This window comes from Panulirus ornatus, chromosome 48 (assembly GCF_036320965.1).
Source record: "Panulirus ornatus isolate Po-2019 chromosome 48, ASM3632096v1, whole genome shotgun sequence".
In the NCBI taxonomy this organism is placed as follows: Eukaryota; Metazoa; Arthropoda; class Malacostraca; order Decapoda; family Palinuridae; genus Panulirus; species Panulirus ornatus.
The window spans coordinates 24,887,998-24,905,494 of record NC_092271.1 but is presented as its reverse complement, the minus strand read 5'-3'; the positions used below and the strand labels follow the sequence as shown (position 1 = coordinate 24,905,494).

Here is a 17,497-nt window from a genome sequence, read left to right as displayed (position 1 = left end):
TGGCCATAGTGTTCCTGGAAATAGAAAATGTTTTCAGAGCGACATGAGTTGGATGAGAGTTGCAATGTCATGTTCGTCAACTGTAAGGAACTCATCAAGGCACTACAGTCGTCATGGTATAATTGGAACGACAAACAATATGCAGGAACCATTTTGATATTTTTTTTGTTTCGCGATACAAATACCTGGTCATTATAAATATTGCCCAAACATTTTAGACAGAAGATAAAAAGTACATGTACCTGAATTCTTCTCATAAATAAAAACGTACATATAAATCAGTTACTCATTTGTTGGTGAAACCTTAATTCTAGTTGTGTTGTCACATTCACTTATGAGATTAGGTGTAGTAAATCAATGTAGATTTAAATACAGTATTCATAAAGACATTTTCCACTGCCAACAAACAAGAGTTAGCAGGTGCAAAACTTGTCAATATTGGTTACACATAGGAACTTTGGCAGATGAAAAATACACATACATGAAATTTATGGCGATACAAAAGACGGATATACATGTGTAATCACATGTGTCATTTTGATACAAAGCCGCACACTTACAGAAAATGATGCCCTAATAATGAAGTGTTAATGACAAAAGAGACAGAAAATAATAAGTTAAAGGTTCATGGAGTATAAAGTTGAAATAGATAATTATGATTAATGAAATCTTAAATTTTCCAATTATTGCAGGCTTATAAATCTTCCAGAGGTACAAACCTTACGACCCCCAGAGGGTCTCAATCTTACTTTACCTTGAAACTTTAAAACTCGTCGTAAAGTTCTGTACATGACTTCACCAATTCACTGTTAATACGCTACAATTTTCGCTCATGAACGCCAAAATCAAGTTAAAGAGCAGGACTATTATTCAGATACTGAAAACATGATATATATCCCTTTACATCTGTTTTTATCACGAAAAGCGTCAACACCCGATAGTAACGCTCGTATAGCAGCGATGTTATATAACGACTCCACCTTTCCCCCAACTCCCAAGTCGTTACCTAGAGGACATTGAGCGACAGACACCTCCAATCGCCTAGCGTAGTGGGGGTTTCCGGATGGAAGTGACAGGTTAACGTGTTCTATATATATATATATATATATATATATATATATATATATATATATATATATATATATATATATATATATTCTCTGAACCTATGGTATGGAGGGGATCTGGTAAATAAGAAGTGGAAGCGGATAATAGGTCTGGCAAGATGGGAGTACCTGTGAAGGGGATATGATCAGATGCGTCTCAGTCAAAGAGCCTAAAGGGTAAGAAGGGTTTGGCAGAGGTCTTGACTTCGGGAGGATGTGTAGAGTGGGTATGGGGCCTAAGAGATAAGTAAGGGCAATCTAGATAGTACGTGGCAACAATGCAGTCAACGTAAAGAACCAAGATGAACATACTCTGAGTGTAGGAAGTTTTCGAGTCAAAAGACTTGTCCTGTGAATACTTACTCGATAAGTTTCTTATAGGGGCAAAATAACAATGAGCTGGGTAAGAAATGCATGGCCCTGAGATGGAAGCCACTAATTGGCAGCTACCATGCAAGCCCAAAGATACCCTGTACCCTCACTCTTGGGGGTCTTAGCTCCTTCAAATGTTCAAATTTCTTACAGATTGACGAAGGGAATGCTTAAACTTGTATGAATTTTACCAATGTTCTTGATACTCCTCGCCTTAACCTTACATGTCCAAATGCTCCCTCAAGAATACTAAACAAGATTAAGTTTATGAGAAAAATACCTTTTAAAAAATTACATATTTTCCAGAAATCTAAATATCAAATAACCCCTGTAGACTCAGTGGTCTACTAAAAAACAACACAGCAAAGCATGTCTAACACAAAGCATTATATAATGACTCAAGGAAACTTGTTCTCCATAAGATATTCAGTAAATATTACACTACCTGTTGATGTGGAACTTTAATTTCAATCCCTTCCTACTGCTTATTACACATTATAACTAAGAAAGCAATGTTCAGACTAATACAGAAATCAGAGTTTATATCAAAACAACTTCTCTCTGGATATTACAATAGACTTATTCTACTGCAAATCTCCTATCCTGTTGAAAATTGAGCATTTCATAGATGAAAATATGAATTACTTCCTCCTAACAATGCTTAGCATTTTAAGCCATACTGAAAGTATCTGATAAAATGAATAACATTTCTATACATTTGGTCATGCATATGAAAATTCAGTTCTGAATCAAGGGGCTTTTCTTTTTTAGTTAGACTATTCTTAAAAGAAAAAACGCACCACCATAAACAACCATACCTAGAAACAACTACTGTGTTCTTTCTGGGACAGCCAATCACAACTGTAAACAGAATCTCAAAACTACATAAAACCTTCCTCTTGATGCTCAATTTTGAATAATCTTGACATGACATAAAATCCCTTATTCATAAGGTATGCACAAAATGCTTGCTTAACAGAGGAGGAAACTTCCTGAAAGTCACCTTTTAAACCAATATAAAATTGCTTTGTATCATTCTGACCTTTACATTTGATCACCCCTGAATTTCTTGCATACCAGAAAACAATCATCCTTATATTCCTTAGTTGAGGCACTCTAATGTCTTTGTCTTAACAATTCTCTTAGCAAGATTAGAACTCTACTGTATTTTTGGTATAACTACAATACTACTAACAGAATCTCTATCTACATTACGTACTCCTATTATTCACCTTACATTCTCTTATCAGCACCACTAGACTCAACTAATGGACGGCATAAAAATTTTGCTACAATCAAAAAGTTGAAGCACCATTCAAAATTCAATTAACAAACTTGATTTACATCAGCAACATGTCAATCAGGATGAAGATTTTTTGGTAGCCTCACAGCCTCTGGCAGTGTTCAAAGTACAGCTTATGCCAATCAAGATTAAGATTTTTTGGTAGCCTACCACTTCCAGTCATGCTTCGGTACAGCTTAAATTTTAAAATTTTATGGAATTTGTATAACAAACCAATTGGATCCCTGCTGACAAATAATTAACAGCTTCCTAAAAACGTTGGAGTAGTTAAGAAAATTTCTCGACTATTTCATCTTCATGCAAGGTAGATCATGTATGAGAATTCAAGATAATTTTTGCAGGAATTTGAAGTTCCTCCTTAACAATAAAACTGGATCTGTACAACAATATTACTGTAAGAAAGAAGGTTCTTGAAAATGGCCTTCCAATCAGACCTTCTAACATTAACTAGCTAAAAGCCAGTAGATCTAATGTTATCTATCATTTCCCTAGCAGATGAAGGAAATCAAATTCTCTAAGATGATACCAAGTAAAATCTCAGATAATAAATGGAGGCAACCACCTAAAAGTTCTCAGTAAAAGGAAGATTCTAATATACAATGAGTGCTTCTTACCAATAAAAGCTTTTCATAAGTGTTTTAAAAGACTTTGTAGGAGAGACAGTTAAACCTATCAATTAGGCATTATCTATTAAGTCTATAACCAAGCTACCACTTCTCCTACAATGTTTTATAAACAATTACAAAAAAAAATCAATAATGTCTTTATTGGTATCCTTAAAGCAGGTCATCCTCTTTCTAAGTACCTAAAAATACATTTAACATCCCAGAAAGTGAAAACAGAGTGGTGCATCCCACATCCTACTTCCTTTGTTCCAATGCAGGTTAAACCACTTCACTTTCAGTTAAAGGGGAACATTATCCACTGTTACAAAAACCATACAAGTTAAATGAAGCATTTAATACAAGGTCAAGGAAAAAAGAGCCAAAGCGAGATGAACCTCACAAAACACCTATAATGTGATATGGGGTAAGCTTTGACAAGGCTTAGAGTATCTTTTACCTGACCCAGATAAGGCACATATGCAAGTATAGACAACTCAGGAATGTTTTTGAATAACATATACAGACAGGGAATACTTACAACACTTGCAAGGATTACATACGTTTGTAATTTACAATTCTTATAATTCATATTCCAAACATTAGCAAGCAGCATCTGTTTGTATGGGCTTGGCAAGGCAAGTGTATACTATAAATTGGAAAGGTTCAGCTAGACTAATAGTTGTTAAGATTGTTGTCAAGATGAGGAACATTAACCCTAAAATTGCCCTAGTACTGCATCAAGGGATTTATTAAAGTGTCTCCATACTCTCAATCTGTCTACTTATATTAATCAAAGTTTCCGTTTAAGACAGTTCGTAGTCAGAAGAAATTCTGAACACTGAATTACCAATCTCTTGTTTGGCTAAGCAGGTAGCAAAAGGGATTCAACAATGAGCTGTGGGTTTATCGAACAGCACTTAAAACTTATATGAGCTCTCTTAACCTTAACCATTATTGCTGACTTGAAATATAAAATGGATGTAAAATCACATGATACATCTTAGTGCCTAACTCTGTTGCTCAAGGAGAAAATATTCAACTTTTGGTGAGAAAATTGTTCTGGAAAGGTTCCTTATCAACGAATACATTTGAGAGTTATTTTATGTCTCCTTGATCTACTATGTTTGGCTGCCACTTTACTCACCAAATTTTTAGGTTCTGACTGCCTAAATTACCTTTAGGGCTTTCATCTCAGGAGTACTATATATCTAAGTAAGAAAATTCTTCAGAATCCTTACCATCTTTATGCAATGGGTTAGTTTGTTTAAGATTTGAATTGTGAAACTGCTGAGACAAATTTTGTAGCTTTACCAAAATAAGAATCAGAGTAAGTTTTGCTACTAAGATTGCCATTCCTGCTGTTGCAAAAAGTCTAGTTCATGGGGCAAGGGTGAATCAGGTTATGGATGGGTGCCAATCTCATTTCTCTGCTTTAGATTCTATTCATTTGCTTAAAATTTCACATAGCCTTAATATGGCTATGAATGGTTTTCATTTCCCATTACACAACGTAAACTACAAAAAATGCACACACATGAAGCAAAGATAAACAAATCCGAGTTGCCCATCTCCACCTCTTGATTACATCTATCAATTATTATTCAAATTACGTATAATCTTTTTTTGGACCTGTCACAGATTAACTCAATATCTTCATATCTAGTGGCTTGTCACCTGTGCATGGCTACTGGAGAAGGGACACAAGTAGCTAACTTTCAGTAGCAGACGCACCAACCAATCTTAGTTTAAAATCAAATGTACTGTATATCTGCTTCTACAGGATTAAATTAAAACATAGTTGTTGGCCAGTACCTTGGCTATGAGAATTCTAAGACCTCTGAGTAAATAAGGAATGCAATATTTGTGTTGGTCTTCCTAGGACTGTAATAGGCTGGTCTAATTTGAATGAATGATCAAGTGTGGCTGGCACTGTAGATGGGAGGCTTACTAAAGAAAAAAAATCTGTGTGTAACCTAAGTAACTTTTGCTACTACACACCAGAGTGGGCTCATAAACAACATCTTCCACATGCAACTATTTTGATGTTTCTAGTGTCTTCCAATAGAGGTCTCCCAAGCATGTTCTATCCATGCTTCAAACAAGACTTGTCTAAGTGCATATTCATTCAAAACCACGTTGCCAACATTTACTTTCTTAGTTGATCTTCAGTTATCTATGCTCTCTAAATGGGTCTACCATTTTGATACACTAACTTAGGCAATGAATTCCTCTTAAAAGATTATGTCTTCTAAAACTTTTCTTCATTCCCCAGGAATCACTCATAAGTCCAAACCCACTTCACAAAAAAGGCATCTCAACAATCTATTCAACTTCCTGCTGTTAGAGACCCACATTTCATAATCATTCTATAAAGTGTGCCACATGTAGCCATTCATATTTTGATCTTTTTCATAAGCTTTGCATGGGATTTACATTTTTCAACATTATGACATTTCAGGCTCCATTTGCTGAAAGTGATAAAAATGAATATTCAGTTGCAAGTAACAAGTAACTAGACACTACATTTTTAAACAGGAACTTCTCGTTACTTAAAAAGAAACTTACATTGATATATAAGCACCATGCAACTTTTCACACGTCATTCTGCAACAATTCCACCCCAGGTAAATAAGAAATATTAAGAACAGATTGATTAATATAATTTCTAAAGTTCTCGTATTACCAAAAGGTAAGACCTATAAACTATAAGGCACAGTTTTTGAATCACCTACTTGTCTATGAATATTACTCCAAGATATACAAAAACATATAACAATGTCTAAATTTTCTAATCTAATTCACAGCCAGAAATATACAAAGCACAAAAAGTCCTGCACTTTGCAATATAAAGTACTGCTTCAGAGCTTATTCACCTTGCTGAACATGATTATCATAAAAAAATCACCCTGGGCAAAGTATGCCATGATGATGACTCTTAATCTGATGTGTACATTCAAGTCTATCTGATCCTTGATCAATATGTGACATTTTTCCACTGATCAACATGCAAAAGTGCATCTTTGGTATTTTAGTATTCACAGCCTCTAGATTTCCTTCTAGCATATTTAGTATATCTCTTAAAAAAAGAATATTTCTTATTGCAAAATTTTGTACATAATATCTACAATGAGATTACACTTTCAATACATACTTTTCACTTTGCATATTGTCATAACCTTTCCAACTGTATTAACAATCTTTACAATAAATAGTTGGGAATATAAAACAGACTTCAGTTCTGTCAATCCTGCCATGCTATCATGCTTACCTATGAGTCTCATTACCTAGACAGTCAACCAAAGAATCAAACTACTTTTAAGATTTAACTCAAACATTTAGATCCCTCATTTATTCATATCCAGACTGTTGTATGGAAGATAAGAGGTGAAAATCAATCAGCTAAAGACAGTGTGAACGAATGTGGCCTTTTTTTTGTCTGTTTTCCAGGCACTAACTTGCAAAAGCAGGGAAGATTGAGGGGTAACGATGCTGTTTCCTGTGGGGTGGGGTGGCACCAGAAATGGATGAAGGCAAGCAAGTATATGCAAATGTGCATATATGTATATGTCTGTGTGTATGTATGTATTTGTGTATATGCTGATATGTATATATATGTATATGTACGTGTATAGGTGTTTATGTATATATATATATATAGGTGTATGCGAGTGGATGGGTCTTTCTTCATGTGTTTCCTGGTGCTACCTCGCTGACACAGGAATCGGCAATCAAGTATAATAAATATGAAAAAATAAATATATATATATTCTTTTTTTCATACTTAACCACAGTTTCCTGCACTAGCCAGATAGATGGATGAAGAAAGGCCACATTAGCTCACATTCATTCTCTAGATTATCAAAGTAAAATTTAGAAGCTCTAAGGTAACAGCATTCAGAAGGTTGATGTCACTATAGCTACTTAATATGGGCTTGCAGCTGTCACCAACATGGATGATCTCACTTAATTAGGTCACTTCAGGAATTCAGCTCTTTCCAAGTGTGACATTCTAATGTCTGCTTACACTCAGGCATGGACTTTATGCATACAACCACATGTGATAAATCTTGAAGTACTTAATCTACACAATTTACATGGAAATGGAGGTAACAGCGATACACAACAACAACACAGTACAGTGATGTAAACAATACATCCTACTTATAGTAATTCACATACAATAGAAACAATGACATGAGAAAACACAAACTCCAATCTTTTATCTGTAATTTCAAACTATTCCAAAGAAACAGGGTTATAGTGAAATGGAGAACTATAAAAAATGGAATCCACTCCACTCGAGGAATCTCGAATTGAGTTGTGGTTTCATATTTCTTTATCTATTATACTTAGTCGCTGTCTCCAGCATTAGCGAGGTAGTGCAAGGAAACATACGAGAGAATGGCCCAACCTATCCACAGAGACATGTATTTAAATAAATGCCCACACATGCATATATACATTCTCTTCACTATGACTCTGCATCCATGAAAATGGCTTGGAATAAAATTGAAAGCTTGAAGGCTATTTGTAGTCTTACAGTCTCCTTATATGTGAAATTAAGAATTAAATCAACAGCATCAATTCTGGTAACAGCCTGGTTTTCCTTGGTTACATGAAATAACACCACTGCTGGAGAAAATGACAGTCAATTCCCTCACTGACTGCTCTGCAGCTACATTCATACCACAGCATTGACTGCTGGTCTGTCAAGCATTATCAAACTAACAGTAAAGCATCCTTCAAATATTGCCATTACCTATTTTCCTGTTATTGTTTCGTTTCCTTCTTACCCCAACTTAATAAATACTAAATATATCTTGAAGCAATAACTTCTCCTTTCACACATTTATGTTTTTATGATTACAAACACGCAAGAGCTTCTCTTACAGTCAAATTCCTCTGTAAAATTCTCTATTCATTGTTTCACCAGAGTGCAATTGGTTCTTCAATACTAAAACATCTACCATCACTCTTGGGTGAATCCAAGACACTATTATATAATTTTTGAATGAGGTAGTGTTAGGAAGATAAACAATGGCCTCATTTGCACATGTGCAATCAGGACCTGTTATGTATAATGCACTCAAAACATATCAAGGCAGTAAAATAAACAGCCAATGACATGAAGTTTTAAAAGTTATCATGAGAAATTAACAACCAGATAAATGAATATACATCTTATCAATTAGATCTTTCCCAAATCTGCACTAAAATAAATGCACAAACACACAGTTATCTTACATGTCTTTTCATACTTTACCAAAATACTTCTTTTTTGCAATATCTACAGTGAACACAGAAAATACAATAATTACATCAGACCCCAAACTGCACATTTATAACAATCATTTAAGGATATACTTTGCTCTATGTTATGTGTTGTCTTATTATCAAAATACAGCTCTGTTCTATATAAATTATCTATAATTATAATACAAAAGTTAGCTCTTCAATTCACATTTGGTTCAAAACAGAAAAATGTTTCTAAAATCTCCTCACATTTTGTTCTATAATATCTGTAATCATGCTTTAAATTTTGAACCAAGTGTGAATAGCTTCTTCGCGGGACTCTTTAAACAGTTCATAATAGCTAGTAAAGCTAATCAGCATGACTAATACTAAATATGAAGAGCTGATCAATACCCTGCAGGGCTAAAAAGAGAATTTACAAATATATGATACAACCTATTGAATATTCTGAAACCATATGAAGAAACAGTGGCAGTTCTTCAATAATCTTAAAGAATTATTATACTCAAAGGCCATTAATTTGTTAAAAATATCCAGTCACTTCACATCCACAATACAGATCTTGCAATATATTGTAAATTCTCTTAAATGTGGGTATTCAGCTATGAAAAACTATGGTTTATGTATCACTGTGTGAAAAGCACAAAAATCCAACAACTACAAAAGCTTGAATAGAGACTACCATACATAAGATATTACTAACCAAGAACAACTAAAATGTTTCACTTTAATGTCCAGATCTTAAAGCTAGAAATCAAGAAGCTAGATGAATGGAATAGCTCTGAAGTAGTCATCAACATCCACCTCAGATGCTCCACCGAAGAAATCGAGAACAAATATATGTGTGATGTTCATCTTGGCAAAAAACCAGTGATGACCTGCAAAGAAGCAATGATTTACTGTCTCACAAAGAAAACTGCTAATAAAAACTTTATTTTCAAGTACTACTGAGTACCAAGACATTATACAAAGGTACAACAAGCAGACAAAATATCCCGGTACCTAAACATCTACCAAAAACCAATAAACAATCTCCCATTTCTCTGCTACATGGCAAAGGCAATTCTTTATGTACCATTGTTCTTGTAAGGGAAGTGGGAAAGCAAGTCCAGCCTAAGAAGCTAGGCATTTCAGCAATTATCCTACAATCCCCACTGAAAGGCCTCCCCAGATATCTGAAATCCCTCTCCTTCTTTGCCCTCTTATTTTTCAACCACATCTCATTCTCAAGATTTTTTTAAACACAAAACCACATTGATTATCTTAGCACTCACATTTCTCCAAAACTTACAATTCTTCTACCACTACTCTGTAGCATCACTCATTAGCACAGTATCATCATACATTCTGATGATCTATTTCATTCTATCTTCAGCTCTTAACCCCCATCAATATCAATTTCCGAGACTACTCTATGATTTCATCCACACAAGTGCTGACCATCATAAATTTCCTTCTCAAACAAACACACATATGATTTACTCTTTTTGTAACAAACAATTTCTTCCTGTCAACTCTCATTTTACACTTTTCAAGTTACATGCAATTTTCTTTTCTAGCATTTTTACAATGATTAACCTCAAGGTAACAACTAATCCATGAAACAACATCCCTCACAAATCCTCCCTGTTCATTTCACCTTTTTAAACATGTCAAATACTATAAAGAAGTTACTCAAGCCCCAAAGGGTCCAATCTTGTTAAATGTATTGTAAATATGCCTCTTTACAATAAAACTGCCATGAGTAACTAGTGACTCATATCAGTCTACATCAAAATATAAAGAAATATCAAACTTATACAGTATCTTGTAAGAATTTCAACTTGACTATAAATATTACATGAATATTGTCAATGATGTTCACATAATTCTGTAGAATGAAAAACCATACCATGGCTACATGTAATGGATTTATGGCTTACCAGCAGGCCAAGATTTCATTACCGGGTGTCTTGAAAATAATGCATTTTCAGCAAACTTTGCCTCAGAAGTTCCATTCTTCAACTGAAACAATACAGAAAAGTATGTAAAATAATGCAAACGAGGCTGCAATTAATAAAACCTGATAATGTAATACAGTATACTCTTGTGTAGGACCTCACCAATTTGACAAAAAGGGAGAGGGGCTGTTCAATTATCTGAGTAGTCAAGTTATCAGAGCCCCCTTAAAAGAAAAGAATAAAAACTATAGCAGACAGAGGCAGCTCTATATGCTCAGAGATATCAGCCAATGAGTGACTTGGAAACCTTCCCTCCAACATTAACAAAAATCACATATACCTACCACATATTGTCTCCATATCTATGCATTCAAAGATGATTAACTACATCATTGTGAAGCTTCTATACCTCTTCCTTACTCTTATGCTAACAAAAGCTTTCAAGCTCTTGCTTTATGATACCTCTAATCACTTGTTTAGGAAATAAGTCATGATGTCATTCTTTACTAACTTCTAGTAGGGTGAAGGGCAAAAGAAAACAAAGTGCATATAAGGAGCAAAGTGCTTGTCACGTGTCTAGGTGAGGGAGCTAAGGCCATGTAACTCGTTAGTTAATCAAAATTCTAATATGCAAATCCTGCCAATTAAGATTAAAAAAATTGAAATCCTCATGCCTGAATGAGGTAAAAATCTAACTGGTTGGGGCCAAATCAATGAGGGTTCACTGTAATATGCTAATCCTACATTAGAATAAGGGGTAAATTAGCATAATTTTGAATGTCACTATATATCATAACCTTGCAAGAATATTACCTTTCTAGCTTTTTAAATCTCCTGTTATCTTCACCTAATCCAATTTGTCTTAACTGATTAATCACAATCAAAACAATCCTTTATCACCTCAACACTGCATTATTATTTGTGTGATTAGATCTTTCATAATTCCAAAGTTGTATTTTCTTTTTCATAAATATTCGCCATTTCCTGCATTAGCGAGATAGCCTTACGAACAGAGGGCTGAGCCTAAGAGGGAAAATCCTCACTTGGCCCACTTCTCTGTTCCTTCTTTTGGAAAAGTAAAAACTGGAGAGGAGGGTTTGCAGCCCCCCTTCCCCTCCTTTTTGTTGCTTTTAATGACACACAGGGAATACATGGGATGTGTTCTTTCTCCCCTATCCCCTGTCCAAATATTCATTTGTGAAGGATCGAAACCAAAGAGAAATGTGATGGGATGAAAAGTGAAAATAATTCCATTGTATCACAGGAACAAGAAGCATGAACTACAAGGTATAACACTCACCTCAATGATACTGCCAGTTAGCAAGATTCGTGCACATCGTGGGTCTTCTGGATCATACCCTTTGCTTTGGCAATAGGTAGACTGAGCCTCCGAAAGTGACAATGTAGCCCGTGCATCATCCTATGAAGAGATGCAGTGCTGTTAAAACTATAAAGCTCTGGCACTTGCAAAAGCAAAAATTTCCAAACATCTGCAGCAACAAAAAATCACTATGAATTGTTTAGGATGGAAAAGTGTTTGATTTATGAATACCTATTAGAGGTAGTGATCTTTCTAGAGGGCCCATTTTGAAGTCTGGATAACTTCCAGAAATTTCCCATTGCTAAACAAGGTTGCTTGTGACATAAGACAACTCTGCATAACGAAAAAGCATGATAAATGAGGGTGGGAAGAGGCAATCCATACATCTAGGGTCTCCACTGCATATAATATAAAAGCATGGCTGGGGTCCTTTAAGAGTTAGCATGTACTGAAAGGAAAATAATTACAATTTTTATACAATCAAACTCTGGGTGTCCTCAAGATGTACATTCTAATGGAAAATAAAACAAAATGAATCCTCTTATATCTCATCTATTAAGATATATTACTTTAAATTTCTGAATAACATACAAATGAATACCAATTGAGCTAAGAAACTGCTCCTTAACAGATTGAGAGAATACACATTAGAGGGATCCATATAGTTGACATTCCACTTTAATGCTCTCTATCAATTAAAGGAGACAGATATGCACCACTGCTATGAAGATCCACTTGAAGTTGTTGAAGTCATAAGTAAAACAAAAATGAAAATGACATTTCTATTTCTAACACACCATCTCCCAGTATAACAGAACACTTGTACTTATCTTTTTGAATAACAAAGCTACAGAGCAAAAGCTGTTTTCCCAGAGTCCCAATGCATACTCGGACATGCAGTCCTAAGAAAAATACCCATGAAGATAAAACACTAGAATGCATGTAACTAATTTCTATGCACACGTATGATATGATATAAATGAAAGTGTTTCATGATATATTTAAAATAATACTTAAAATATAAGGCATAAGTATAGAGAAATTACGTTTACAACAATCGTTTACCTTAAGTTGAAACTGGTATTTAACTATGTGCATAAACTGAACATATCTGAACTGCTTTAGCTTGTGTAATATTGTTTCATCACAAAAAGCAAGTGGGTTAAGGATGCATAAAAAGGTCACCTAAGCTTTTTTGCTTATATTTATGCCCATAAGAATAAAGTCATATGTATCAGAACAGAAAAGAAAAAGAAAAAAAGAAAGATTAATCCACGAAGCACCCTTAAAAATGTAATAATATGACAACTTACCAGTAAATCTTTTCCTGACAGGTCCATTCGAGTCATATACATGTATGGAACACCACTAGCATGAGCCACCGGGCCATCACTCATGCTTATTACATTTGCAAATGGATAGCTCATAATGGATGGATGAGTTGAAATTGTTGCTATAGATGCCCAGTCTAAAAAATAATAAAATCATTCTTAATGGAAAGACAAAAGAGAAAGACTTGAAGGATATATGCTAGACACTCCTGCATAGTCAAGGCAACTAGAACCTATTATGATTATCTTTAGCAAAAACTAACTTTTGTGGGTCTTCTTTCTGGAAATTTAGAATGGTTTGCCTACAATACCCATCCCTAAAACAATCAAAAGAAGAAAAATTTAAGCCATTGTAAGAGCCTTTGTAGATGACAAACACTTAATATCTAATGTATAAGCCTGCCTATTGGTGTGCTTGTTCCAACTTATCTATCACTGTCAGGGTCCATCTAAAATTTTGAACATTTTCGTGGTGCTTCAGACAGAACTGCTCTTCAAGAGCCCCTTTCCACCAAACTGGTACTTAAAAATATATTAAGCAACCTTTGAATACTGATGAGACTGGCACCCCCTCCCCATTGTATTATTTGTACCTTTGTAAAATTGTTTACAATTTTGGATGATTCCTTAATATCTGAGTTATCTTTGGGACAAAGAAATATAAAATGAAAGCTTTAGAGATAAGAAACTGATCGTTTGTTCCTAGCGCTATCTGGATGAGGCAGGAGAGGGAATTAGGTTTATATTTATACTTTATATTATGACATGAATACCTCCTTATCCCTTAAGAAGTAAAAAATAGAGCAGTTTATACTTTACTTGCCACCCAGGCCATTTCAAAAATAATGCAAGAAAACATGGCAAGAAAATGAGCCCTACCTGAGATATGTACAACATATCTTGCAACCCTGGCCACCTGGTCATGGGGTGGAGGGGTTGGCCATTCAGACACCAGTTCTCCCGTGGTAACCTGAACAGTCTGGTTTGAAGTAGTAACCTGATAAAAAATAAATATATTTACTATCACAGTGAAAGATGAGATAAACAAAACTGGCTTAAGTATTCATGCTTTATAGCCCTCCCTAATATTGACTTGAGTATTTCTTTATAGCAAAAGGAGATTATAATCATTCTGCCCTCAATAATTTCTCATTCTCAACATCAAAAACCATAAGGCTATTTTTCATAAAATCAAATGATTATGAGGCACAAATAGAAAAAAAATCAGATTAGTTATCAATTTCTATATTTTCTCAGAAATTTTTCTAAATTTGAAACAGCACATTTATGTTTACGTGAATGGAATGAGATTATGAAACAAAAGTCTGAGAGTTTAATTGTCTGAAAATTCAGATACAACAGTTTCTCTAAATTTAAAATGTATGTCAAACGTGAGAGCATCCAATAAAAGTCATATTAAAGTATGAGTCACCTTCACATCAAAGTTATCTTTCGAGCAACATGCATTTTTTTCTTTACTGAAGAATTAATATCCTAAATGAAGTGCATGTCCTCTTAACTACAAGCACACAAGTTATTCAATCCTCACCTGGATTAAAACCAGAGTCAATGACATAATAGAGAGGGCAGTCGCCACACCCAAGAGAAATGAGTGGCATCCTGAGTTCTTGTGATGCGTCTGCAAAGAAGAAATAAATGGTAGTTCTGTGCCTACAGTACAAAAATAATGTTATTTTGGTACATGTAATATGCTCACTGGATTATCACTGTGACTTGAAAGATAATTTATTGAATTTCCCAAATGTGGCACTTTTTCTATTCATTTAATACTCTTCACTCACTGCAAAACACCAATAAGCGAGCATATATCATACAATGCCAATGACCTACCAAAATGTCATGGAAGGACCTCCCCAAGGTAGACACCTGGATGTGCCAGTCAATTTTCAGCCAACTCAACTGATCTTCCTCCTTTTGGGGCTGGTCATTAAATGGTTTGTGTGTTTATATGTGTATATGAGCGGATGGGCCATTCTTCATATGTTTCCTGGCCCTAACTCACTGACACAGGAAGCAGCAATTATGTATAATGTATAAATAGATATAAATATATCATTTATTCATAATACATAATTGCTGTTTCCTGCGTCAGTGAGGGAGAGCCAGGAAACAGACAAAGAATGGCCCATGCACTCCAACTAATACTCCGAACTCTTAGTGCACTCTCTCAACACTTAAGTAGAATAAAGTCATCCAGTTTCAAAATCGAGCTTCAATGCACTGTTTGATTAATAGATTACCATCTGTTCGTGAGTTACCATCTGTTCATGATTACAGTAGCTCAGCAGAGACAGATTAAATGTCTGACAGACTGCCTGAAGTAATCATCCAAAACATTCCCAGCTAAGGAAAATAAATTCACGAGGAAAATAAGATTTATTTCAATAAATCACTATCATACCATAATCAATATTACAAGGCTATTCTCAAGACTGATATAAACTAAATGATTGAACAAATGCTTCTCAAAATCAAGACAACCACATTAAAAGATATGATGAAATACAATTCAAATTCAAATGATAATTGTTACATATGTAATCTATAAAAATGCAAATGTAATGCATGTAAGTGGATACATTCAAAACACGACTGTAGAATTAAATAAAATCCACTTTGAGAAAAATTTGCGAATCTGGTATGAATACGTTCTACATTAAAATTACAGAATGAGACACTTTTTTCCACGGCTAACAGTATAAACTACTTCAGTGTACATCAAGAAACTGTACAAAATAAAACCTTAACAACTTAAGTAAACTATGACGACAACATTGAATAAAGTGAATATTTCGGGTCCTAAAACCTTGGAAAGTGATGGATACAAATTGCAAAAGGCTGAGCAGAGGAATCCAACCTACACCCAAAACATATAATGAAAACACAGGATGAAAATGATAATCCTGGAGAACACAGGAATAAAAGATATGTAATATGATTAATATGCTTTATTAAGATGACTCGAAAAGTTTAAATATACCAATGGTTATCCTTGCATAGCAACTTTCTAACCTGGGAGGTCATTCAAAGAATATATCATTCTAAAAACAAACCAGTAAGAGTTAAGCCAACATAACAATAAATGATTGGAACAATCTGATAATGCAGTAGCTTACCAAGTGCCAATCCACTAATCAGCTTACACGATAATTACACAGCAAAGCTGAAAGTGGTGACCTATAAATTGGGATATATCATCAATAAAGTAATACAGTCTGTAAATCTGGTTGACAAGTCTCTTTGACGAGACTTAACCACCAACTGTCAGCAATGACTACGTCCTTCACTACAAAGGCCTAAAAGTTTCATTTTATTTTCTTTTACTGTTGATCAGGTTTTCAAATCTCAGTCTCCCAGCCTTCAGCATCCACGGGCATCGTAATGGAACAAGTAGGAAAATAAGAGCATAACAAGCAGAAAATGCTATTGCAATGAACAAAAATGTATCTGGAAACGGCAATGAAGCTGTATGAATCTAGAGATTCAAGACTCTGGCATCATTTCATACATACGTCAAAATCTACGCATCACTGCAACTGAAAGCCTAAAGCTGACGAAGCCACCAACATAGCAACTGTTATGACAAAAAAAAATAATCAAACTAACCTTCATTGGAGCGTCTGATTCCTCCATATTAAGGTATGCTTTACTCTTCAACATCTTCTTCCAACTGTGACGGAGTTCAATATCATATACTAACAATAATAACAATACTGATGTGGGAGGACAAAGTGCTTGCTCCTCACTGTCTTGGTTTCGCAACTCGCAATGACGATTACTCGTTCATATGACCGAGTTGACCCCGAGCTGCGGCAGCTTTGCACATCATTATTCCATGGCCAGCAAAGAGGTATTTATTAAGGTGATTCTCTGGAATAATTTCAAAAGGTATAGTAGGGTAATTTGAGAATTAATATCCTCTCCATTACGAAATCTTCATCTCAGCTGACTATTGTCCGAATGGTTTTTAGCGTCTAAGAATATTAGGTAAAAACCTAAATACACTTGTAAATGCATTTATAGATATATTCATATTTGAATTAGAATATATTTCATAAATGTTTTTAAATAACGTATCTATATGAACTACGATAACTTGATAATAATATCTATCAAGCCATAGACCAGGATTGAAACAAAAAGCCACACCATTTTCTCTGGAAGTCTCACGTTTTCTATTTACTCGATTGTTGTAGGGTGTGCTGCCATCTGTGGGTGGGCTGGGGAGGCTGCGGCCGGCGCGTC

At 34.8% G+C, this 17,497-nt stretch overlaps 1 protein-coding gene across 1 annotated transcript; it reads right to left on the bottom strand.

Moving 5' to 3' along the window:
• Positions 1–6,029: 6,029 nt before the first annotated feature.
• Positions 6,030–17,199, bottom strand: CREG (Cellular Repressor of E1A-stimulated Genes). Its single transcript, XM_071690216.1, has 7 exons — positions 16,859–17,199; positions 14,781–14,870; positions 14,111–14,228; positions 13,214–13,368; positions 11,880–11,999; positions 10,562–10,643; positions 6,030–9,517 (listed from the first exon to the last, which is right to left on the bottom strand). The coding sequence occupies exons 1-7, from the start codon at positions 16,910–16,912 to the stop codon at positions 9,402–9,404; spliced, it is 735 nt and encodes a 244-aa protein (XP_071546317.1). The 5' UTR covers positions 16,913–17,199; the 3' UTR covers positions 6,030–9,401.
• Between the last annotated feature and the right edge of the window lie 298 nt (positions 17,200–17,497).